The following is a 24249-nucleotide window of genomic DNA, read 5'->3' on the forward strand; positions in this document are numbered from 1 at the left end:
TTGAAGCACCCAGTGCTCCCCCAACCTACTGTGCAACAGAGTTCCCAGGGCCGGGCAGTCCCAGGTGCTTGTCGCATAGGACCAGGGCAGCAGTACAGGCTAGCGGTTAGAACAGGAGCAGGGGATGCTCTGAGGAGCATGTGATCTAGTGGATATAGCAGGCTGCTGGGAGCCCGGACTCCTGGATTCTAGGCCCAGCTCCAGGAAAAAGCATGGTGCAATGATTAAAGCAGGAAAATCCATCTTTTCCCATGGCTAGGAAGGTGCATTGCTCTGGGGTTAGACTAGGGGACTATAAACCAGGACTCCTGGGTTCTATTCCTAAGGCTGACACTCTTAGGCAAGGCACGCCAGCCCTAGTGACCTTTCCCAGCTCTAACGGCCACCCAAGTCCTTCTCGCCTCTCCATGCCTCAGTTTCCCCACCCAGAAGGGGGCTGGAAAAACCTATGTGCCCTGGTGAGGGGAGGGTGTCTGAGAGGCCTCAGATGCCATAGGCGGGCAAAGGATGAGTCACACGCTCATGGGCTAATGACAGGGCAGAGTGGGTCCCTCGTCAGCAAGCCATCCCCACTGGCCCAGAGACAAACCACCCAACGCGGTCATGAATGCGACATAGTAACATTTAATGTGGAACTAGGTCAGCCAGGCCAATGGCCAAGCTCTCATGCATCCTCTATGTACAGGTGATGTGCCACAACCCTGGGTCCAGACCGGCGCCGGACATTATTGCTTAGGTGAGTTGATCTGGGAGTGGGGCAACTTTGCCTCAATTCCCCCTGTCAGGCTGCAGTGATTGTGTGTGCTCATGGGGAGGGGCTGTTCGTGGCTGGTGCCAGGGGAACGTTGACGAGGTGGCCCTGCTTGTGGGTGCTGCAGGGCACCAGGACAGAGGGAATCCCAGGGATCTGCCCATAGTGTGTTCCTGGGAACCCTTCCCCAGCAATCTAGCACTGAATGGCCCCGAGTTGGGGAAGGGGTCACCCCTCCCAGGAGACAAGCTCTGCCCCACATCCATGCTCTGTAGCGCCCCTCCGGTGCTCCAGTGACAACCAGACAGAGCCAGTGGGAGTGTGAGGCTGGGCTGTTGACCCACCTGAACCACGGCCACGGGGAGGGGCTGCAGAGATGATCAGGGGGTGGGGGAGCTGTACTGGCGGGGGGAGTGCAGAGCAGAGATGAGGACTGGCATCCTAAAGAGCTCGAACAGGGGAGGAGAAGCAATACACCGCCCCTCCCCTCCCGGTGCCCGCCCCCTCTGAACCACCAGCAGCGGGCAAGCCCAGAGAGCTGGCCTGGAGCAGGCCAGGGAAACGGCTGATGGTGTTCACAGCCCGCCAAGGGAAGGGATGGCAAAGCCCATGGGGGCAGGGAGGAGGAGCTGGGAATGACCCTGCATGGGCAGGGAACGCTGAGGAGAGAGGGAAGGGTCCCCAAGGATAACGGGGGTCCGGGAAAGCCTCGCGCTCTGAGTCTCCCGTGGATCTGGCCGAAGATTCCTGAGGTCGGGTAAATGAGTCCACAGAGGAGCCACCGGTGCCGAAGAAACCTCCAGGGAGGAAGAGCCAAGTCATGAGAAAGCCCCCCGCCACCCCCTCGGTCACACCGAAGATGCAGGCCTGCCCCCTTGCTTTGACACGGACGATCCCCGCCCTGAGTGGTTAGAGGACAAATTCGCGTGGTTTCCAAGAGGTCCCGCGATTAAACTAACACACAGATACACGCACAGACAGACAGACGGACGTGACACGCAGTCCACATGCCCCTCGGAGCCATGAGGCCAGCCAGGAGCTGTTGGGTTTCCACACATTTTATGCATGCGGGATGGCGTGGGCAGCAGTGTCCTTCTACTAGGAGCCGGGGGGGCACTATGAGCGATTGAGGCCCCCTCCCTGCGGCATCCCGGCCAGCTGGATCTGGAGTCATCCAGGGAGTGCTGCCCACCAGGGAAAAGACAGAGATGGGGATGGGGAGAAAGGTTAGATGCAGCCGGGGGAATCTCCTGCCACTTGCTGCGCTGCGGGACTATTGACACGTGTGCTGCTGGGGAATCTGTCACCCCTGCTACAAAAACAAAGCCGGAGGGGGTAGGATCAGGCAGGCTCAGCCTAGACAGGAGGGTGGGAATTAATCCCCCACCCCGCTTCTGCCCTCTGCTGGCCAGCAAGATGGCATTGGTGCCAACCTGGGAGTAGTCAGCCTCAGAAGAAACCCCTCTGAGTCCGGTGCGGAAACGATATTAGCCGAGGTGCTCCTAGCGCAGGGAAGCGGTGCAGGGCAGGCTAGTGAGTGCTGGGCTGGGGTGGGCTACAGAGGCCCTGTCCCCGCTGCCGGGAGAAAGAGGGTCAGATGACTCAGTTGTTCCCTTCAGATCTCCATCAGGGTGTCGGCGGGCACCAGGCCTCGTTTCTTGCCACTGGTCACCTTGAGGAAGCCCTCAGTCTCCTTGCTCTTCCCCACACCAACGCAGATCTGAGGGAGGGAGAGAGAGTCGGGCATGATGCCAGCAGGACCCAGGCATCTGGCACAAGCCAGCTGAGAACAGGACACGCTTGACACATGCCAGAGCAATGAGGCTATAGCCTGGTGGGGGGGGGGAAGGGCGCTAGATCAGGGCCCATGCACACTACTGGTCAGCAGCATGCAGCCTCCCCCCCCGGCCCATCTGTGCCTGATGCAGAGATCAGGAGCCAGCAGCAAGGGCTGGTCCTGAGATCGAGCGGTAAAGGCTAATTGCTGTTCTTAGCTCCGCAGGGCGGGAGTTCGCTTCCCCCGGGGCGGGTGTTACAATCAGATGCCAGGCCGGGAAATGGAGTAACCAGGGCCTAGATAGAGAACGAGGGGCCCAATTCTGCTCTTGGTCTCAGCGGGGTAAATGGAGGAAGGCATCACAATAAAGCGAATCGGCTAGAAGAAATGCTTTGAACGCTGAGCTGTCTTTCGAACACCCCCCCGCAACTCTCTCTGTCCCTCGCCAACCCCGGCCTGGCAAGATTGACTCATTCAGTTGCAGCAACAGTGCAAAAGAGCAGGGGGCTGACGCCAGCAAGGAACTGTTTGTGCCACCAAAGCCCTGGTCCCCGCTGCCAAGTAACAGCTTCCGCCCTGGGGGTCAAGACCTAAGCCTGGCTCGCTCTCAAAGCCCAGCAAACATCCTGCCTTGGGCTATCGCCCAGCCCTGGGCTGCAGGGGCTGGTCAGAGACAGAAACTTCCCCAGTACCAGGCTCTTGTGTTCCAGGGGGAGGGCTCAGGATCCTTATCAGGGTCCCGGCCGTCAGGCCCAGAAGAGCCCTGGGTGCTCGGAGTTCAGCCCCGCTGCAGCCCCCCACCACAGCGGATCAGCTGGGAAGCTGCCACTGAGCTGGAGTGCAGCCCAGGGGTTGCTCCGAAGGGTTTGTCCCCCTGGCATCTCTCGGCCAAGTCTCCAGCCCAAACTATCTGACCCCGGTGTGCATCTGAGCAGGTGCCTCGGCCAGAGATATGCTGATCTCCAGGGCACAGCCCCTGCTGGCTGTGGGTGGCCAGGACTGGGGGGCAGCAGGAGGCGGAGCATGGGGACAGGCGACACCCTCCTTTGGGGAGGCTTAGGGATCTGCCGCGGCTTGGGGTTGTCTCCAATAGCCCCCGGAGAAGAGGAGGGTGACCGCCCGCGCGGCCCCAGGAGCTGGAGGGGCCGGAGCACACGGAGCGTCCCAGTCCTGGTTCCACAGCCGCCTCTTTCGAGCGCCAGCGCCCCCGGGGGTGGGGGTGGGAGGCTATACTAGACCCACTGGCCACGGGGACATCTAAACACGTCACTGGCCTCCCCACTGGGGTCACCAGCATCCCCGCAGTGCCTGCCCTATGCTCCCCTCCAGCACAGACTCCCACCACTCCACCCCCCCAGCACAGACCCCCACCAGCACCGACTCCCCCATCCCACTCTATCCCCCATCACAGACCCCTCCACCTCCTTCCACCCCCAGCACAGACCCCCCCCCGCTTCCTTATTCTGCAGCCCAGCCCAGCCCCGCTCTGCCAGCACAGACTGCCCCGCCGAGACCTCCCCTGTTCTGCCCCCCAGCACTGATCCCCCCATACCTGGCTCTCCTTGAGGCTCATCTGTCCCTGCTCCTTGTTCCCGTAGAAGGGCCGGCAGCACTTCCAGATGCTCTCGCCCGGGCGCACTCTCTGCACGAAGTTGGCCGGGAAGAAGCCCACCCGGTCGCCAATCTTGCCCTGCAAGGGCAAGTTGGGGCCGTGAGGTCGACGGCCCACCAGACAGCACCTGCCCCCCGCTGCCCCGCCACATGGAGACCCCTGCGCTGGTGCCTCTAAGGGGCAGGGATCCAGCCCAGCCCGGTGCCCCCAGCTGGCACTGCCTTGAGGGCAAGGGCTTGAGATCCAATTCCCAGCCAGGCCGTGAACCCAGCCCCCACGCTCAGCAACTCCATGGCCCGTTATCCGCCCCCTGCCCCCCATCGCCTGGTCACGCTGGCAGGTCCCTCTTGGCATCCCCCGCCAAGGGGGACATGTGGCCAGTTTAACCAGGGGAGGAGAAGCTGGGAGGGGGGCAACTGCGGAGGGCAGGCCCCAGGGAAGGAGCTTCCCAGGTGCGGGAGGGGAGCGGATGTGGTTATTAGACTGCGGCTCCATCACCTGGGAGAGTTCAGCTGCGTGTCACACGCACACCGCAACACTAGCGCTGCCTACCACACACACACACCACACAGCACTGCCCAACACACACACCACACACACACACAGCCCAACACATACACACCCACACACAAATACACAGCCCAACGCACACACCCACACCACACAGCACTGCCCCACACACACACACACAAACACACACCACACAGCACTGCCCAACACACACACACAGCCCAACACCCACACCACACACACAGCCCAACGCACACACACGTACACACACACACACAGTACTGCCCAACACACATACACACAGCACTGCCCAACACACACACACACAGCCCAACGCACACACACACACACCACACAGCACTGCCCAACACACACACACACACACACACACACACACACACACACACTGAACTGCCCAACACCCTCACCGACACACAGAGGGCTGCCCAACACACGCACACACACACAGTGCTGCTCAACACACACACACACACACACACACAGCCCAACACACCCACATGGAGCTGCCTGACACCTGCCCCCCCAGTAACACGTTAACACGGCCCGTGGGCTGTAGGGACAGAAGGGCAGGAAACCAGCTGAGGCCCGCGGGGGTCCCTGGGGAGGGGGGGGGACGGACAGGGCAGGGTTTGCCCCCGACCCCACCCTGTTGGCAGGCGGCCAGGGCCAGCCGCGCGGCATGGCACCCACGCTCTCAGAGCTGCCACGTCAGCTGGGGGGGGTCCGTCCCCATGGCAACCGGGAGAGGGAGCCCGATGTGCGTCCGCACGGCCTGCGGCCGGGGGCTGCGGGGTGTGCGTGTGCGCTCGTGCGCCGCTCGTGCGTGTGCCGGTGTGTGCGTGGAGCCTGCCCACCTGCTCCGAGGGCAGAAGGTGGCGTCCGGACATGGCACAGCACGGGGGACTCACCAGTCAGACCCAGCCCTGTCAGGGCGATGGGGGGGGTCACCAGTGAAGCCCAGGGGGGCAGGGACCCCAGGAGGTGACACCAGGGTGAAGGGCATGTAGACCCCGGTTCCCAGTCACCATGTCCTGAGTTAACCCTTCCTCCTGCCCCAACCCGGCTTGATCTGCCCCTCCACCCTCCCCATCATGCTCGCCCCCACCACTCAATCTGCCCCCCATCTGCCCTGTGCCAGGGGGGCTGCGTGTGAGGCTGTTGCACCCCCCCTTTCCAGCCCCCGCCCCCGACACAGGGTGGCTGCTGCAGCATCTCGCTGGCTGGCTTCTGCGATAGGTTTATGCCATCATTTATTTCCTTCCCAGCAGCTCCTCACTGCCCCCAGTAAATGCAATAGCCCTGCCCCCCAGCCAGGGGGAGTGGGGCAGGGCAGGCAGTTGCTTGGGGGGGACTGATGTGGGCTTGGGGGGCCCCCCTCTTTGGAATCTCTGGCCTCTTTCTCCAAGACCCCAGAAACCCCTGAGCCCTCCCTGCCCAGCCTCCCCGACCCCCATCCCCTCCCTACCCCCACACCCTCCTCACAGCCCCCAAGCGCTCTCACTGACCTTCCACCAGTCTTCATTGGAGTCATCGACCAGCATGATCCTGTCTCCGGGTCTGGGGGGCACAGAGATACAGGGACAGGGTGGTGTTAACCTGGAGGGGGAGGGATATGCCAGCCCCGTACAGCCTCCTGTCCCCCGCATCACTGCCCACCACAGGGCAGCCGGCGAGGAGATGGCTGCCCCCCATTCTCCGCCCCATCCCCGGGGGTGCCCTATTAGCACCACCCTCAGGGCCGCACTGAGCGGAGACCCTGGCGTATCTGCCTGGCGCAACCCCCCCCCAACTCCCCAGCCAGCCCATTCAGAGTCAGTGAGGGGCCAACACCTGCCCACAGCTCCCTCCTGGGGCTGCCCCATGGGGACTCAGGGCAGCCCCCCTCCCCTTGGCTCCAACACGCCAGCTTTGCAGGAACCACTGCTAGTGCGCTCTGCCCCCATGCTCATGGCTGCCCCCTAGGGGATGGGTACTTACTGCAAGGGCAGGTCATTGTGCTCCTGGGGCAGGAACTTGTAGAGAGCCACGTAGGAGTACATGGGGGAGACGTCCTTCCGCAAGGAGCCCCCCCCGGCAGCCTGCAGCGACAGAGAGCGAGGGCCCCAAGCCCAGAGTCACTGCCAACCAGGGATGGGACTCATGTTCCCCACAGCCCGCGCCCCATCACCCACAGCCCACGCCCCATTGCCCATGGCCTGCACCCCCATGCCCCATCCCCATCCCCTACACACATGCACTCCAGCCACATCGCCTAGGGCATGCACCCCATCCCCACCCACACGCCCTGGTGCAGGGAACTGGTTGGGCCGTCCCTTGGGGTACAAGGGCACCTCAAGGAGCCAGGGGATCCCCACCCCAGGGGCAAGTGGAAGGAGTCAGGGCTGCAAGGAACAGGAGCGGAGCTGACCCAGAGTCGGGGGAAGGAGCCAGCCGTGGCCCTGGGGTGGGCCTAGGCGGCAGCTCTATGCAGCTGGCGGGATTTAAGTGGGGGGGTCTCTGGCGACATGGGAGCCAGCTCAGGGCAGTGGGAGGATGTGGGATGGGCTGGCAGGGACACAGGAGCCAGCAGGTGCCTGGGGAGCAACAGTGGGGGGACTTGGGGGGGCAGCTCACCTGCTGCTCAGGGCTCTTCTCCTCTGAGCCGGGACCTTCGCCCTCGGGGCGGGCCGTGAACACTGAAAGAGAGGGAGAGAATCAGCCCCACGTCCACATCACCCCCCACCCTAGGGCCAGGGCCCTGGGGGGGAGCGGGCGTGGGCTCTATTAAAGGGACAGCGCCACCCCTGCCCCGTCCCTCTCCCCACACTTACTGCTGTCACCGTGGCTCTCCTCCGTGCTGCCGTCTGCGTCCTCGTCTTTCTCGTTCTAGGCAAGACAGAGACACCGGGGGTTGGATGGGCTGTTCCAGCACTGCCCCCGCTCCTCCCCAGCGCCAGCTGCACCCCTCCCGCAGGAATCTCCCTACCCCCACCCCCGAGTGCCGTGCCCTCCCTCCTCTAGGGGGTCCAGCCGAATACATGTCGCCCTCGCCCACCCCGGAGTCTCCTGGCCGTGGCGTGCGGCTGGGGCTTGCGACCTGGGCCCAAGATGCGGGCTGGGATGATCAACCGGTGCAGGGTCACGTGACACGCCTGGGCTGGGCTCGGCTCAGTGCCCCCATCCTGCCCTGGCACATACCAGGCTCCTGGTGGGTGACTCCGAGGTGCTGCTGAAACTGGAGCGGTTCAGGTGGGCCAGCGAGGTGCCATAACGCAGTGTCTCATAGATGGGATCCACTTTCCCGCTGGGGCCTGTGGAGACAGGGGCGGCGGGGGGGGGGTTCAGGGATCCCAAGCCAGCCTGTAACCCAACCATGTGCTGGGAGACCCTGCACGAGGGGGAGGAGCTTACCACAGATGGTCCTAGGATCAGCTTAACCCTCTCTCCTTGCAAGGGCTGCAATTAGGGTGACCAGATATCCCGATTTTATAGGGCCAGTTCCAATATTTGGGGCTTTGTCTTATATAAGTGCCTATTACCCCTCCACCTGCATCCTGATTTTTTATGCTTGCTCTCTTGTCACTCTATTTGTAATCCCCCTCCCTTCCCCCCTGAAGGGATCAGTATCCCAAGAACATCCCTGGGTTCCCCCCTACTGCTCCAGCACCACCCACAGAGACCCCTCCCCAGTGCCAGTCACGCCCCCATGCTGCAGCTGGCATTTGGTGGATCCTGATAAATTGACTCTGAGGATTTGTGTGGCTGAGACCCCCCCACACACACACACACTACTCCAGTGGGACAGGGGCAGGGGGGGTCTCACCTGCAGGGGTTGACTCCTTGGAGCTGCCCTGCTGATGCTCCTGCACCAGGAGAGGGGAGCTGAAGTTGCGCCGGAAGGAGGTGGCCTGGCAGGAGAGGAAGGAAAGAGGGAGAGAAATGGGGGTGGCAGACAAGCCCCTCGATCTGCCTGTGGCCCCATAGAGCAGCGGGGCACCCACCCATCCCACTGCTGTGGTAGCCCAGACTCAGAGGCACCTCCAGAGCAGCCTCACTTACCCCCGCCCCCCAAGGGGCCATACAGATACCACCAGGCACATGGGGTGACTGTAGGACTAGGGGTCAGGACTCGAGCTCCCAGAGCAAAAACCCTGGCCCAGCTGAGCCACTGCAGCACCCCCCACTTGGCAAGCGCTGGTGCCAGCAGGGGGTGGTAGCGTTCCAGGTCTGCGGAAGTGCACGTGTGCGTGATGCTCCGGACAGCAGAGGACAGTGGCGTGCACCCACCTATCTCCCACCAGGGAATGGGGCACGGCAGAGGAGAGTGATGTGGCCCCCCCCTCCCCGGGACAGCTCGGTGGGCGCTTACCGTCTTGCCGGGACACTGCTGGTGCGAGACCTCCTCCGAGCACCACAGGTGCACACTAACCTTGCACGTTTTACACCGCAGGCCTTGCTTCGAATTGCCTGCAATACACCAAGCACGCACAGAGGGCGGTGAGAAAGGCTGGGGGTGGGGATGGGGCAGGGGAAGCATTTAGAAAATTCCCCATGGGGTCTCACTGTGGGAGGGGCACGAGGGCAACCAGGATACGGAGCAGAGACAGACCCGGGAAGGACAGGGCAGGATCACAGTCTGTTAGGCTTTCCTGTGTCCATTGTGGGGATGGGGGGTTGTCAGAAAGAGCCCCACCCAGAGAGCACCCTCTCTGCAAGATCAAGGAGGGAGAGGAATGAAGCTTAGAGCTGGAACAGCAGGGGGGCTTCAGGGCAGGATTGAGGGGCATCAGCAGAGCTTGGTGGGGATGGGGGAGCCCAGGCTGGGAAAGCAGGGGGGCTGTGGGCTGGGATCGAGGGGTGGAGGCAGAGCTGGATGAGGGAGCCCAGTCTGGGAAAGCGGGGGGGCTGTGGGCTGGGATCGAGGGGTGGAGGCAGAGCTGGATGGGGGACCCAGGCTGGGAAAGCAGGGGGGCTGTGGGCTGGGATCGAGGGGCGGAACTGGGTGGGGATGGGGGAGCCCAGGTTGGGAAAGCAGGGGGGCTGTGGGCTGGGATCGAGGGGTGGAGCTGGGTGGGGATGGGGGACACCAGGCTGCGAAAGCAGGGGGGCTGGGGGCCTGGAGTAGCAGCGCGTCCCTTCCCTTGGGAACAAGGGCCCCGCGGTACCCACCTACGATGAGCTGGTGGCACATCTCGCACGGGCTGTGCTTCTTGAAGATGTACTCCTGGAAGCTGTGTGTTCGTAGGGGCTTGAGGGGCGCCAGGGCCCGGTGGCAGGCGACGGGTGAGAGCTCGGCCCGGGGCAGGATGGCCTCGGTGGGCATCGGTGGGGGGGACAGGGGTGGCAAGGGTGTCGGGGGGCTGAGCAGCACCTCGCAGGGGAGTCTCAGCTCGCTGTTGGGCCGCAGGAAGAAGTTCTCCACGCTCTTGCTACGCAAGATGGTCTTGAGGGACAACGAACGCTTAAGCCTCTGCATCTGGGAGGGGCGGGGGGGAGCAGAGACCCGAGGAACGTCACGGGGGGGAGCCAGCGTCGGGCATGGGGGCTCTGACTGCCCCACCCTCCACACAAAAGTGGGTCCAATCTAGATCCAATCTAGAGTGATCCTGAGTGCCCCCTGCCCCATTTCTTCTCCTTGCCCCCCATCGTGGCACCATGGGTCCATCTCAGGTGCCAGGCTCCCTTCCACAGAGCCTTGGGGAAGTGTGTATGGGGGGGGCGGGAGCTGCCCAGACCCCTTAGATTATCCCTCCCCCATGAGCCCAGCACCTTAGCCTAGCTCTCTCTCTCTCTCTCTGTCACCCCCCCGGGGCTGCATCCTGCTAGGATCCCCCAGGAACGGGCCCCGGGGGCATCACGGCCCAGCTGGGAAATCCAGTCTTCAAGCGCTCGGGGGGGGGGGGTGAATGGCCTGGAGCAATTTGCAAGGGAAGGCCGGGGGGGGATGGAAATGAGCCATGGAGCCTCCCACCATGCGGGCCCCAGCCCATCTGACAGCAGGGGGCAGCAGCAAGGTTGGGGGGGGTCTCAGTCCCATCCCAAAAAGAAAAGGAGTACTTGTGGCACCTTAGAGACTAACAAATTTATTAGAGCATAAGCTTTCGTGAGCTACAGCTCACTTCATCGGATGCATTCCCATCCCAGGCACCCCCAGCACCACAGCTGGTGCCAGCTGCCCCCCCTTGTTGCCTGGGGACCAAATGGGCCATGGAGGCCAAGCTCCCTTCTCATCCTGGAGGGCAGGTCCTTGCGCTGAGGCACGTAGGCGGGGGCGGGGGGGTGAGATGTGCCAGCCCCAGGCACCGGGCCATGGAGCCCGCCAGGGCTATGCAGTGTGTCCCCCCTCCCCACCTCTCTGAGCTACTGATCCAGTAACCCCGGGGCGGGGAGACCCACCCCCAGCCATGGCTCTGAATCCTGCTCTCCGGCCCGGAATCCCCCCCGCCAGCCTCCGCCGGCAAAAGCCCTAATCTGGGTTTGAAGATGGTTTTGTTTAATCTGTTAATCCCCCTCCCCTGCAAAGCCAGCGTGAGGGCAGGGGGAGGGGGGCTGGGGGGCAAAATAAACCTCATGTGTTGACGTTGGGGAGGTGCCAGCCCTCCCTCCACTGCAAAGGCCTCTCCCTTCCCCCCTCCACAGAGGAATGGGTTAGCAGGTCCCTTGCACCCCCTGCTTGCACCCCTCGGTCCCTTGCACCCCCTGCTTGCACCCCACACCCCATCCCTGTCCCCCTCAGACCCCTGCTTGCGAGGTACAGCCTGATCTACGTCAGAAATCAGGAGCTGCAGGGACTCGCCCTGCAGCATCTGCCCACGGGCCAGCCGGGATCTTAGCGCTTGCGGCACCCCAGAGCAGGCCAGGGACTCAGCCTCATGCATTTTCCACCCTGGACTGGGCTGGGGCTCTCACCTCTCTGGGAGCTGAGGCAGGTGCAGAGCCAGGATCCAGCTCTGAACCTTTAAGAGACCAGCTGTACCTGCCAGGACAAGGCAATCCCACCGATAGCCCCACCCCCACCCATGGCTCCACCCCCACATCCCATAGCCACACCCCCATCGCTTCCACTGGCTCCTCCCTTTTCTATTTCAACCAAGGATTAAAACCCTTTGGGACAAGGCTGGGCCCATAGCTCCACCTCCACCCCTTAGCCACACCCACTTCCCTTAGCCACGCCTCCACCTCTTAGCCACACCCACATTCATGGCTCCTCCCTTTACCATATGCCTTTTTCCAGCCCCACTATGACAGCCTCACTCCCCCCACATCCCTTGGGGTGCAGGATCTCCCCAGTCCAGTGACTGCCCTTCCCTGCTTCCCACAGGCCCCGAGTCTCCTGTCTCCCCCCCAGCGGCTGCTCCGGTGCAGGGAGATGGAACAGGTGGCGGGTTCAGCGCTGCTGCACATGGCACACGGGTCCCCAGCTCCCGCAGTCGCCCGGCTGGGATAATAAACCAGGAGAGACACCAAGCACAAGGCGATTAGCCATGGACAGGACCCGACACACACACAGAGCCCGGGGCTGCCGGCAGCCGGCCGAGGCCCCAGCTCCGGAGCTAATTGCCGGGAATCCAGCTGTTCTAGTTCTGGCTGAGGCCTCGCTCCCTGATGCCCTGTCTGAATGGGGATCGAGGGACCCGATGTGGAGATCACCCGCTCGCCCGCAGCATCACGGGCTCTGGGGTGCAAGCAGCCAGCGAGGGAGGAGGCGCAGGACTGGGAGTCAGGATTCCTGGGTTCCAACCTCAGCTGGGCTGGCGCCCAAGGAACTGCCAGCGTGAAGAGCGAACCTGTGTCTGTTCAATGCTTTGAACCCCCAGCCGCATCCCAAGGCAGGTGCCACATGGGGCATCACGTCACTGTCGGCACAGATCCGGGTCATGCTGTTGCCTTGCTGCTGGCTGTGCCGGGGGAGACCTTTCCATGAGCCAAGCCCTGCGCCATTTGAGCTAAGGGGGAATCCCCATGAGCTGCTGACAGTACAAGGCTCGTGACACACAGTTGAGCAGTGCTGATCCTGTCGGGCGGGGGTTACTGAGGCACAGACACAACTGCCACAGGATAACAAGCCAAACACAGCCACAGAGGCTGAAGCAAGGGTAGCATGAAATAATCACTTGCTGGGGCTGAGGTTTCAGACCAGCTCCGAATGAGCCTGGCACCCAGATCATCCCTCCACTGGCTCGGAGTGGTATCTTGTCCTTCATTTATTCAAGGTCTGGCACAGTCCCCGACATGGGCTTGGCAGCCCTGCTGCAACGGCCCCCGTGGATGCCAGAGCCCACGTCTGCCTCGGCCGTGCCCGCTCCCACCTCTGTTCCACCCAGGGACCCTGGGGCTGCTGCAGAGGAGGGGCGGGAGCTCCAAGGCTGTGTGCGTAGGTGCCACGGCAGGGACCTTTGGGGCAGGGGGTCCCAGTGCCCATCACAGGCAGGCTCAGGGCTGTTCTCTGCCCGCCATGGGGCTGCAGGGGAGGGTGCTCTGCTCAGTGAGGGAATCACACTGGGAACAAGGGCGAGGCTGGTGACCACCATGCAAGCTGCGGGGCCAGGTTTTGGGACAGGAAGGCGCGAGGATGGTAGGATGCCCGGGGGACGGGGAACCACCAGGCTAACTTGGCATAGTCACGACTTCTGGCCTATTCCAGAGCCCCCCGCCCGGCTCACCCAATCTCAGCTGTGCTGGGAGCATCCGAGGGAGGGTCCCCTCTCACCTCCCATGACCACCAGAGCCACCTAAGGGGCTGTGTCACCTGCTCAAAGCAAGACAAAGGGCAGCAGGACTCCTGGGTTCACTTCCCAACTCCATGGCTTCCCCCACTCAGTGCCTCAGTTTCCCCCATCCATGAGATGAGAGTGAGGAGCCTTGCAAAGCACCCTCGAGACCTGACGAGAGTTACAGCTGATGTGCCCCATACCTCATACCCCCATCCTGGCCTAGCCCTCTGGGGGGCAGTGCGGGGAGGCCCAGAACCCAGCACGCAGATGGGAACAATTGACTGAGTTTGCAGGGCCATGCACTCAGCTTGCTGGTGTTTCTCCGTCTGCCATACAATAGTTCTTGGCGGCTGCATCTGGTCAATTCCAACATGGCAGGCAATGTTTTAGGCTCCTGTGGCGTGACCCCTATTGGTTTGGGGGGGGGGCAGAAGAAAACCAAAAAGGGGACCGTGAGGGACACTTGGAGCTCCTGCCACCTGATGAGCACAGCCACAAGCACCTCTGCGGTTGTCTGTAGCTCAAAGAACTGGTTGATGATGCTGCTAAAGGCTAATAACCCACCTCAGCTCTGCTTATCCTCCCAAGAGTCTAGCAAGAGTTGACACTCCGAATGATTTACCCCTCCCCCAAATCATAATGGGGGACATGGGGGGAGCGATTGGGGGCATGCACAAAGGGCCCCTGCCATGGGGGGGGGGAGATTGGGGGATCCTGGTATGGAAGAGGGAGGCAGACAGAGCCCCTGGCATGGGTGGGAAGGGGGAAATGGAAGGCGTGGAGGGTACATAGAGACCCCCAGTCTAGGCCTGAGCCCCTCCGCCATCACAGCGATACAGAGACCGTCTGTGCTGGAAGCCATGCCCCCGCCCCGGTCACCCAGCACTCCCAGACCCCCTCACAGCTCCCTCAGCCCTGGGGTACATCCTGGCGGGGCTCACACGCTGAGAGATTACAGGATGCTGGGGGGGGATGGACAGACGGGGCACCCCTCCCCGCAGGGCAATGTGCTTTGGAGATAGATCAGGAGCTCAGCAAGGGCACAAGGTAGGGGGCAGCTCTTGGCTTACACGGGGGGGGGGTCTCTCTTTCCATTGCAGTGACCCCCTCACTCTCCCCATCCCCCTCCCTCTCTGCTAGCTGGAGCTCTGTGCTCCATGCTATCCGCCCCCCTCCCCCTTGGGCAAAGCAGCTGCGAGGTGGGCAGGCAGCCTGTGTGCCAGCTGACTCAGAGGGCACTGCCAGCCCCTGGGAGGCAGGTGGGCAGGCCCGAAGGTCTGCTCTGTCACTGTCTGCAGATGGACCCGGTCTCAAGTCGGGGGGGGGGCATTGGCAGCAGCGGGCAGGGTATCCGGGAGGATGCTCTCAGGCAGAATAATGGCATGCCGTTTGGCTGGCATCCCAGTCCCTCCTCGGGGAACGAAAGGTGATTAACCAAGCACGGGGACTTGTCAAGAGATCTTAATTAGACTGGAGCGGGGGGAGATGCCAGCCTGGGAAGGGGAGGGGTGAAAGCTTCCCCCTCCCCAACCCCAGGCTCAACCCCCAACCCCCTGCTAGCCGAGCCTCGGGCTCCCCCCGGAGCTCAGTGACTCCCTCCTCAATCCCAACCTGCCCCCCCCAGCTCTGCCACTCAGATCCCAGCCCGCAGCTTGGGCCCCACAGACAGGACACACATGACCCCAAACTGGAACGTGGCACGGGCGGGGGGTGAGGGGAGATTTGACTAAAATGGGACCTGGATCCATCCAAGGAGATGGTGAGGCCATATTCCCCCACACACACTTTATCCCCTCTAGACTCAGGGACTCCTCATGCACCCCCCATTCCTGCTCCCCTTAGGGGCCTGCCCATTTGATGGGACCATGGACTGGATCCTCAGCTGGTGTGAGCATACCCTGCTGGAGTCCGGCTCATTCCCACCCGCCCAGCAGCCGGTCACGGGCACCCAAGCAGGATTCTCACGGCACCTACTCCACAGCCCCCTCCCTCCATCAGACGGCATCCATCCCAGCCCGGATCCCAACACAGCCCAGATCCTAGATCCCCCCACCCATCCGGCCACCCTGTGCCCCCTCTTAGAGCACCCCCAGAAGCTCCAGGGCTGCGTCTCTAAGGAGCCGGCGCTGCTTCAAGGCAAAGTTGAAGCAGCTTCACTAGTAATTTCCCATCCGCCTCGCTCACACCCCGCTTCTAGAAATCTCTCGTTATCAAGATTAGGGTTAGCTTGTCTCTTGCTCTGTCTCTGAACCAAACTACGTGGTGGCACACAAATCCTCTTTTCCCTTTCACACTTCCACATTCCCCCCTTTTGTGCTTCTAGCACAACCATCCTCCTGAACCCTCCAATTTCATCAAACTGTGTCTTTCCGATTCCACATCAAGTGGATCAGCCTCAGAAGCTTTGGCTGGATGCAATGTCAATGCGTGGTTAGTATGGACATGAAAGGGATTTTTGTCATTACATTTCTTACAGCAACAATAACATATTCCTAAGCTAAACAAAAGCAATGCAAATGCCAACATCCCCATTGAAATAATACGCTGGGGTTGTTTTAGAGCCCTAGTTATGTAACACAACACATCAAAATGAGTGCAGACGGTGGACACTCTACAGTCAGCATGGGAAGCTGCTTTTCAATTTGATATATATTGAAGCTCATGAATTTGATTTTGCAATTCGGAGATTTTCTGAACCTCTGGTAGGAGGGAGAGTAGGTTTTGGAATTGGTGGGGTATTAAGATAGTCCAATTAAAGGGGACTTGAAACCTAAGGGCCACCTCTAGGATCCTGTCTGCAAGCCAATAAATAATATAATTTCTCGCAGCAGTGGTAAGATTAAAATGCATATCTTGCAAGGTGGTGGCCTTAACATTTACACAGCTATCATTTGCTTGGAAGAGCAGGTGTCCTGTCAGGGTGGTTCCTTGTCCCATACCTTCCCAACAGACGTTGTCATAAACAGTGACAACTTCTCCTGGCTTCAGCTTTCGTACACAATTTCCACCTAATGGAAGGGGAACAGCAGCTCACCAGTCAGGATCTGCCCCCCCCTTTCCAAAGCCCCCCCCAACAACCGTTCCCCTGCAGGTTGGGATTCGGGGGGCATCAGCAGAGCTTGCTGGGGCAGGGCTGGGATATCGGGGGCTGCAAGTTGGGATTGAGGGGCACCAGCAGAGCTGCAGGGGGACAGGGTAGAGAAAGCTGGTGTATGTGGGGTGGGGGGTTAGCCAATCACTCCCCTACATGATGCTCAGGTGACTGGCCAATTTAACTCCTTCACTAGTACTAAATTGATCCTCCGTCCCCGTTAAAACCCTAATCCCCGGAGTCTTTCTTTAATCGCCTAACATCTGCGTGGGCCTGTGGGCGTCTACAGCTGCCTGGTTGTGAGGCTGAGACTGTCTGTGGGTCCCCACAGCCTCTCCCCGGAGCTGCGCCTCGGGCCTGTGAAATCTCCCTGCCTCCATTCCAATCCCAGCTGCCCCACCCTCAGCACTGGGGTGTTGGTGCCGGGTTGCCCCCAAAGCTGGGCTGTGCTTTGGGGGTTGGGTTTAAGTCTCAGGCGAGCCCTAGGGCTGCAGGCGCTGGTTTGTTACGGGGGAGGGAGGCCGCTCAGTGTGGCAGGACGGTTTGTGATTGTAGGGGGTGCTGGCGAGGGCTGGGCACAGTTCCCTGCTTTGTTTATTGTAGGGTTGCTCCTGAGTGCTGGGCTGCTTCGTGTCGGGCTGCTCTCATGGGTGCCCTGCTGGAAAGGTGGGTATCTTGGTAGGACGGTAAATGACAGCGAGGACGCAGATCCCCCCCCGCCCCGCCCCAGAGATGATCCCTCCCTCGCTCCTTTAATTGGGTGCTCACAAAAAGAGCTGGTAAAGCCAGAATCAAAGCCGCCATCTGAGGATGCGAGAGACGTTCAGGAGGCCGTGGCGAGAGGGCCGGGAGCCACCCACAGCTCTCGCTGTTATCCCTCAGCCGCTCCCCGAGCCTGCCCGCGCCGCGGCTGCTATAAAGCCCGATATTCTTTGACACCCGGCCCTACCCCGAGGTCTATTTTTAACCTGCCCTAGATGCTGCTGCACAGAGTGGCTGAAAAGGAAGCAGGTGCCACAGCTCAGAGACGGGATGAGCCCAGAGCGCTGCTCCCTCAACTGGCTTCCCAAAACCTCACCCCCCCGGAAATGTAACTGCCCCCCACAACTGGCACGCCCCCCTTGCAGGGGCTGACCCCCTAGCCCTTGGTGCACGAAGCGTCACTGCAGGAGCTGGAGGGAGGCACAGACACGCAAACCTGCCACTAGAGGGGGCCAGTGAGCCCCGGCACATCAGTACCCCGGCATCCAAGCCACTCCCCCAAGCGGCTGGTGGGGGTGCGAGGGGGGAACGCCCCACCTCGGAGAGACCTGGCGTCCCCCAACCCATCCCGTGGTTCGTTCAGCAAGCCAGGTGCCAGCGGGACTCGAACCAGCAGCCCCTTGAGCTGGAAGAGGAACCCATGGTCTGGGAGGAAGTAGGAGTTGGCTGTAGTTTCTGGGGCAGGCGGCAGAGGGGGAGAGGGAGCTGCCCCAAGCCAGCCAGCGATGCATGATGTCGAGATATTAACCAGATTCTTGGCTAGCTGAGGTTGGGGAGGAGGCAGGGGAACAGCCTGAAAATCCTTAACAGCAGCCTTCAGCAGCCGATTGTCTCCAGGCGGCTTGGCTCATTTCTAGGGCTTTGGATGCACTGTGGGGAGCAAGGCCCAACCCCGTGCAGCTCTCCGCCCTGGCCCAGATGAGGCCAGGATCAGACCCCCTGCCATGGATCCAAACTTTGGGACGTCCTAGATCCAAACTCCACTGCCGGATGCCCAACCCCAGAATGGACTAAGACCCCCAGATCCAAATGTCGGGAGACGTTCAAACCCCAGCTCCTGCTCCCAGCTTTGCAGATTGGGTCCCCTCTTGATCACTGAGACTGATGTGATTTGCTGCATCATGGCACCACATCATTCCCACCCCCCCAACCATGGAGTCCCAGTTCCTCCAGAGGAGTGCGAACCAGGGCAGCCCTCCTTGCATGCTACCTCAGCTCAGGGGAGGGGGTGAATGCCCCTCTGTGCCTTCCCATGTGCCAGGGCACCTGATTTTGCATCGTGACATTTACCACCTGGATCAGAGAGGGTTAATCAGTCCATCCCAGGGCAGATTTGCCCACTGCAGGGCAGGGGCAGCTGGCAGCAGTGGGGAGGGAGAGGGCAGCACCGGATGCCAGAAGGATTAGGCCCCTGAATTTTAAAGGGGGAGAAAGAGGGAGTGTAGGGCCTCCAGCCGCTGAGCTTTGCTGCCTGGTTTGATCTGGGTCAGAACCAGCACCAGGAACTTTTCCTTTCCCAGAGAAAACCCCAAGGGATCCTGGGGCCGAGACACCAGCCGGCCCCAAGAGGCTGATCCTGGCTCTGCCCCTCCCTAGCATCAGTGGCTTCCTCCTCCCGCCCCCATCCTGCCAGGATCCCAGGACCCTAATGCCACTGCACCGCCCCATCCCATGACAGGGCTCTGGCATTTTCACCTTCCCTCTATCCCCCGCATTGGGTGCTCGCTCCCTCACCCATTTTCCCCCACCCCAGGCACAGAGCCTGCCCCCCGCCCTGCAGAGAACTGCTCCACGGGCTGCTGGGGGAATTTGCAGGCATTACCCTCCAGGGATCCTGGAAGCGCTGCGGCCCACGCGGGGGGATTGGCCCCGGGACCCTCAGGCCACAGACCCACCACGCTAAGGGGGCCGTAACTACGAGGGGAGATGGTCACACACATCGAGCTGCCAACCTCGCTCCCAGGAGGGGGGAACGTGGGCAGGGATTTTGCCAAGGGGCGCCTGTCATTCTGCAGAGCACGGGGCCAGTCAGAGCCGCCTGGCTGGCAGAGGGCACCAGGTTGGGGCTCAGCATGAGCCTGCCCGGCTACGAGCTCCTGAGTTCGGAGTGCACAAGTGAAGGTTCTGATTGAAATCCCCCATCGTCACTGGGCCTTCCTGATTTCAGGGCCCAATTCCCCACTGCCCTGAGCCTGATTCCCCACCTGGACCTGGGGGCCTGCAGTGGGATGAGCTACAGAAATCTCCCCCGCCCACCCTGCAGGGGTCAGCAGGTTTAAGGCCGGGGCAGGCTGGTTATTCAGACTCCTTGCCACACCCTGCTTTCATCTGCCCCTTCTGCAGCAGCTGCGGAAGCCCCCCACCCCCATGCTGGGATTGTGTGGGGCTGCTCTCATGGGTGCCCCCCCCGCCCCTCTGGGTCCCTGGGGAGATAAAGATTTTTAAAGGAAGAGACAATCAGGGCAGAGATCCCAGGACTGATCAGCTATTGTGTGAGCTGATTAGCAGCCTGGAGGAGTCAGGGGGCTCCTAGGCTGGAGAGGGGGCGGCTGGACCCTAGGGCTGCAGCAGACCTGGGAGAGACCCAAGAAGGTGCACCAGGGTGGATGCCCAGCTGGCAAGATCCTGGGGACAAGGGTCGGGAATTTCGAGGCCCATTGAACCCAGTTCGTCAGACTCCTGTGGAGGCACCCGGCTCTTTGCGGGAGGGGGAGCCCAGCAGCCCCCAAGGAAAGTGCCAGGGGTCTATGCTGGGGCCAGCTGCCGGGATGGGTTCCCACCAATTTGGGGTCTCTAAGCACCCCCATCAAGCCCCCTCCCACAGACCCATCCCCTGACTGGCCTCCAGATCCCTGGATCCTCTTCCCAGTTGCCCTCTTTGGTGAAACTCTGCTCCCAGTAACATCAGGGTCCAATGGGGGGGAAGGGTTACTCTGGATTTATACTGGGGGCCTACTTCCTGCCAGCGCCCCATCCCAATGGATCCCTTGGCCCTCCTCCCCTCCTCCATCTCCTTGGGGGAAAGGCTGGGGCAGAATCAATGGGACTGTGGGGTCAGTTTTCTGGAGTTCCCACCACCGCACGGAGCCAGGCTCCCCCAGATCCGGCCTTAGCATTGTGTGTCCCCCACCCCATTCCCTGCCCTATGCACAATGTAGCATGGGACATCAGCGCTGCAGCGCCTCACCCGGCAGGCCACCCCAAAACCGATCCCCCAGGGCAGCTCCCTTATGCTGCTCACCATTTTATGCCAGGCTGAAGTTGAGGGTGGGCGGGAATTTATTCAGCACTGATCCAGCATTTATTTGGGGGTCCCCTGCTGGGCAGTGGGGCAACCTCACCCCCACCCCACGGAACAGTGCTGCAATAACTAGATCTGCTGGGATTCTTCACCCAAGCCCCCTTCCCTGCTCCCCACCCCCATGGTTTTGGGGAGTGCCAGGCACTGTGTGGCTCTGGGCCCCACGCTCCCTATTCCCAGGAGGGAGTCTGAAAGGCTTTAGCTAGGGAATTAGCATTGATTGGAGGCATGAGGGGGCTGAGACGGATCCCAGCCCCCTCCAGCACAATGCCAGCCCGCCCTGGCACAGACACTGAGGGGGCAGAGGGTGGGATCTGCTGCCCAACCAGCGGGGATAATAACTGTAGGGGGGAACCAGCTGATTCCCCCACATGCACACACCCAGAACAAGGAATGGCAGGAGGGTCCCTGCTGATGAGCAGGTGGGGAAGGCAGAGCTGGGTACTCAGGACAGGGGCAGCTGGATGCCTGGAGAGGGCAGAATGAAAGCACCTCACCCAGTTCATTTCATCCTCCCCCGGCTTGTGCCCCATGGTCTGTCCCTGCCCTGGGCCGGGAGAAATCCCCCCACCTGCCCTCCAAGGTCTAAGCATAGGGATGGTAAGCGTGGTGGCCTCCAGTCAGATACCATGGTGACGGACGTGGTATATATAAATGCTTAGGTCAGTGGGTTCTCAGCCTCCGCCCTTCCCAGGTATTTAAATGGGGTTGTCCCTGGCTCGAGGGGATGTGGGGGGCAGGCAGAGCAGATGGAAACACGGGCCAAGGCAGGGAGGGCAGGAACAGTGCCCTGGTGTGGGAATTGCCCCTCCAGAGCCCTCTGCGGATGCCAGCAGGTGGATTCACAGTAAGCCCCCGAAGAGCCACCTTCTCCCTCTGTTCATTACACACCAGCGGCACCACCGGCACTTTACGGCACCCAGCCCCCAGACGCCCCAGTTCAGTCCCTGCTGGGATCAGGAACATGCCCAGAGCCAGCTGCAGCTGCCGCCTACCCCCAGACAGGGGCATGCATGGCGTGGGGAACACTCCGGCTGCCCCAGAACCCACCCAGCCCCGGAGTGGAGAGACAGTCCCTGCCCCAAAGAGCTCCCACATACGCTTGCCAGGAGACGGATCATTCCATCAAGTCTGGCTTCCAAACACGGTTCCTCTGGGGAGCTTTAACACTCCGCTAGGGAGACCCCCAGGCTAGTGCTCCAGAATCCATCTGCCCCATGCAAACAATGTGCCCATCTCTGTGGCATCTAATCTCCTCACAGCTCTTACTTTGCTGTGTTGAGAGATGAAAATTATGCTCTAGAGTCTGTCTCTCCCCTGCCACAAAATCCACTGCCTCTGGCTTGCATGCCCAGCCCCCATCCCAAATCCCCTGCCTCTCGGCTGTGTGCCCAGCCTCCCTTACGAGTCACAAACCCCCGCGATCCATTTTACTCTGACCTGATTCCAGAGCCCAGCGTAACCTGCAGCGTGGAGCAGCTCCACGGATCGCACGACACGCCAAAGCTGCTGACAGCCCCCTTTGCAAAAGGGAAATGAGGCCGGATTCTGTTCGCATTTACACTGGTGTAAAACCAGAGTCACTCCACTGGCATCAACGAAGCTATTCCTGATTTATACCAGTGCGAGAGCAAAATAAACAAATCCCACCCCGAACTTTTCCCCATTACGATCCTCTGCTCGGGCCAGGGCGGCACTGGGGCTCCCCTAGCCAAGGGCCATTGTAAAAGCTGCACCCCCCTTTTCCCCTGCAGCTCAGATGTAAGCCCGAGGGGTCAACTGACCATTACTCTACTCCAGTGTTACGCCCGGGAAACTCCACTGAACTCCAGGGAGTTATGTCGAGTAAAACTGGGGTGGTACAAAGAGGATCAGATTGGGAATCCGGAGTCCCGGTTTGTGCTCCGGGTCTTGCCCTGTGGCTGTATTTGCTTGAATTGATTTGAAGCTGTGTGAACCCCAACCCCCCACATTTAAATCCCCCAGTGAATTCATCGTCATCTTCCCCCCCAAAACGGCTTCTGATCCCAAGGGAAGGAAGGGGCTCCCGCCTCTCTGCTCCGGCTGCTGCAGCTGGCTCTGGGCATGCAAAGATGATGCCAACAAAGCCTGCAATTAAGCTGGTGGGAGAACAAGAGACATTGCTGCAGATACACACCCAGCTCCACGGTGTCTTCCCAGACCTCCTCACGCTAACCCGCACCAACCCTTTGGACCCCCCCCCAGCCCCAAATGTGTGACGCGAGACCCCCCCCCCATGCACCCACCCGCCCACGTACGATCCAGGGGGAAGCAGAGAACCACAAACATCAGAGCTGGTTTCTTTTTAAATCCCATCTGCCTTTTAAATCGCTGAGGTCAGGAGAGAAGCCAGGCTCCAGCCCGGATGCACGGGCAGTTTTTACAACCCAGTTGTATTTCAAGCAAAACACCCCCCCCCCGCCCGAAGAGTTTAAGCCATCAAATTATGCAGCAAGAGCATGGGGGGGAAATCAACCAGCCCTCCTTGGCTTTTGTCTGATTTCCTCGGACCTTGGGTTGCACAACACGGGGGTGTAGCCCAATTCCAAGGCTGCGCTCACATCTGGCCGAGGAAACCCCAGAGAAGGGCGCTTGGTCCCCACAACCGGCTCGGGGCCGCTGAGCCCAGCAACCCAAACCGGGCAGTCAGCAACTTATCTGGGGCAGGGTGACACCGGGGGGAGGGGGGGCATCAGATCCATCATTTGGAAATCGAGCTGGCGGGGAGCGCATTGAATCCCCCCCACCTCCTTCAAGAGGAGTCTAGCGATGACACGTTGTGTGTGTGTGTGTGTATGTGTGTGTGTAGGGGGACTTTTAAGTTAACGTTTTAAAAGGAGGGTGGGGAGATACGTGCCCCCGGGGCTATGGGTCGGGGAGTTACCTTCGTTTCGTGGAGGCTGGAGATGGTGCCCGGGGACCGCTGGGCATCTGGGTTTTGGGGGTCATTCTCCTTTTCGGTTAGCTCCGTCATGATGCTGGTACAAATAGGTCAAGATGGGGGGGAAGAAAGACCCCCCCCACCTCTCTGGTTTTCAAGAAAAGAGTAAAAGCCCGCCTGGGTGCTCCCGGGGAGGGGAAACAGCCCCGGCTCCCCCGTCCACACTTGGAAATAAAACTTCTTGCTCGCCCCTTATGTTAACTCGACTACAATAAACCCCCCCCCCCCCGCGCGAGACGCGTAGCAAACCCCGGCCCCTAGCTGGTCCCGGGCACCCCCCGATCCCGTCCCCCGATGCCCCCGGGACGCGCCCCGCTCCGGGACCCGCCTGGCTGCGAAGTGCCCGGGCTGGGGCCACACGTTTGACTTCGGAGGCTGCCTGGCTCCGCCCCCTTCGCTTTACGAGAAGTTCATTAACCGCGCTGGTTCTTTGGCTGTGCTAATGGGGGGGGGGGGCGATTGCCGCCCTCCCATTGGCTCCCCGGCAGGGGGCGGGGCTGCCCCTCAGCGCCCCAGCCCCGCTCAGAAGTTACTTGGGGCGGCGGGGCTGCTGCGGGTTCTGGGGGCGGAGGTGCGGGACTCGGGGGGCTGCCCCGCTGCTGCACCCCCCCCCCCCGGTTTGAAGTGGTCCCCATCCTATCCAGGGGTTACAGTTTGGGCTTCAGTGGCTCTCAGCCTCCCCCCCACACTATACAAATTGTTCCAGCGCCCCTGCCCCGGGGGGTGCCAGTATCTTCTGTGGGATCAGGTGGTTTTTCGGGAGTATCCC

At 61.3% G+C, this 24249-nt stretch overlaps 1 protein-coding gene across 1 annotated transcript; it reads right to left on the minus strand.

The window, feature by feature from the left end:
* Positions 1-604: 604 nt before the first annotated feature.
* STAC2 (SH3 and cysteine rich domain 2) lies at positions 605-23816 on the minus strand. Its single transcript, XM_038385564.1, has 11 exons — positions 23424-23816; positions 9820-10126; positions 9020-9117; positions 8474-8558; positions 7849-7961; positions 7482-7536; positions 7285-7346; positions 6649-6749; positions 6177-6228; positions 4081-4218; positions 605-2471 (listed from the first exon to the last, which is right to left on the minus strand). Exons 1-11 carry the CDS (start codon positions 23511-23513, stop codon positions 2367-2369), a joined length of 1206 nt encoding a protein of 401 aa, XP_038241492.1. The 5' UTR covers positions 23514-23816; the 3' UTR covers positions 605-2366.
* Positions 23817-24249: the final 433 nt, after the last annotated feature.

Source organism: Dermochelys coriacea, chromosome 27 (assembly GCF_009764565.3).
Source record: "Dermochelys coriacea isolate rDerCor1 chromosome 27, rDerCor1.pri.v4, whole genome shotgun sequence".
NCBI lineage: Eukaryota > Metazoa > Chordata > Testudines > Dermochelyidae > Dermochelys > Dermochelys coriacea.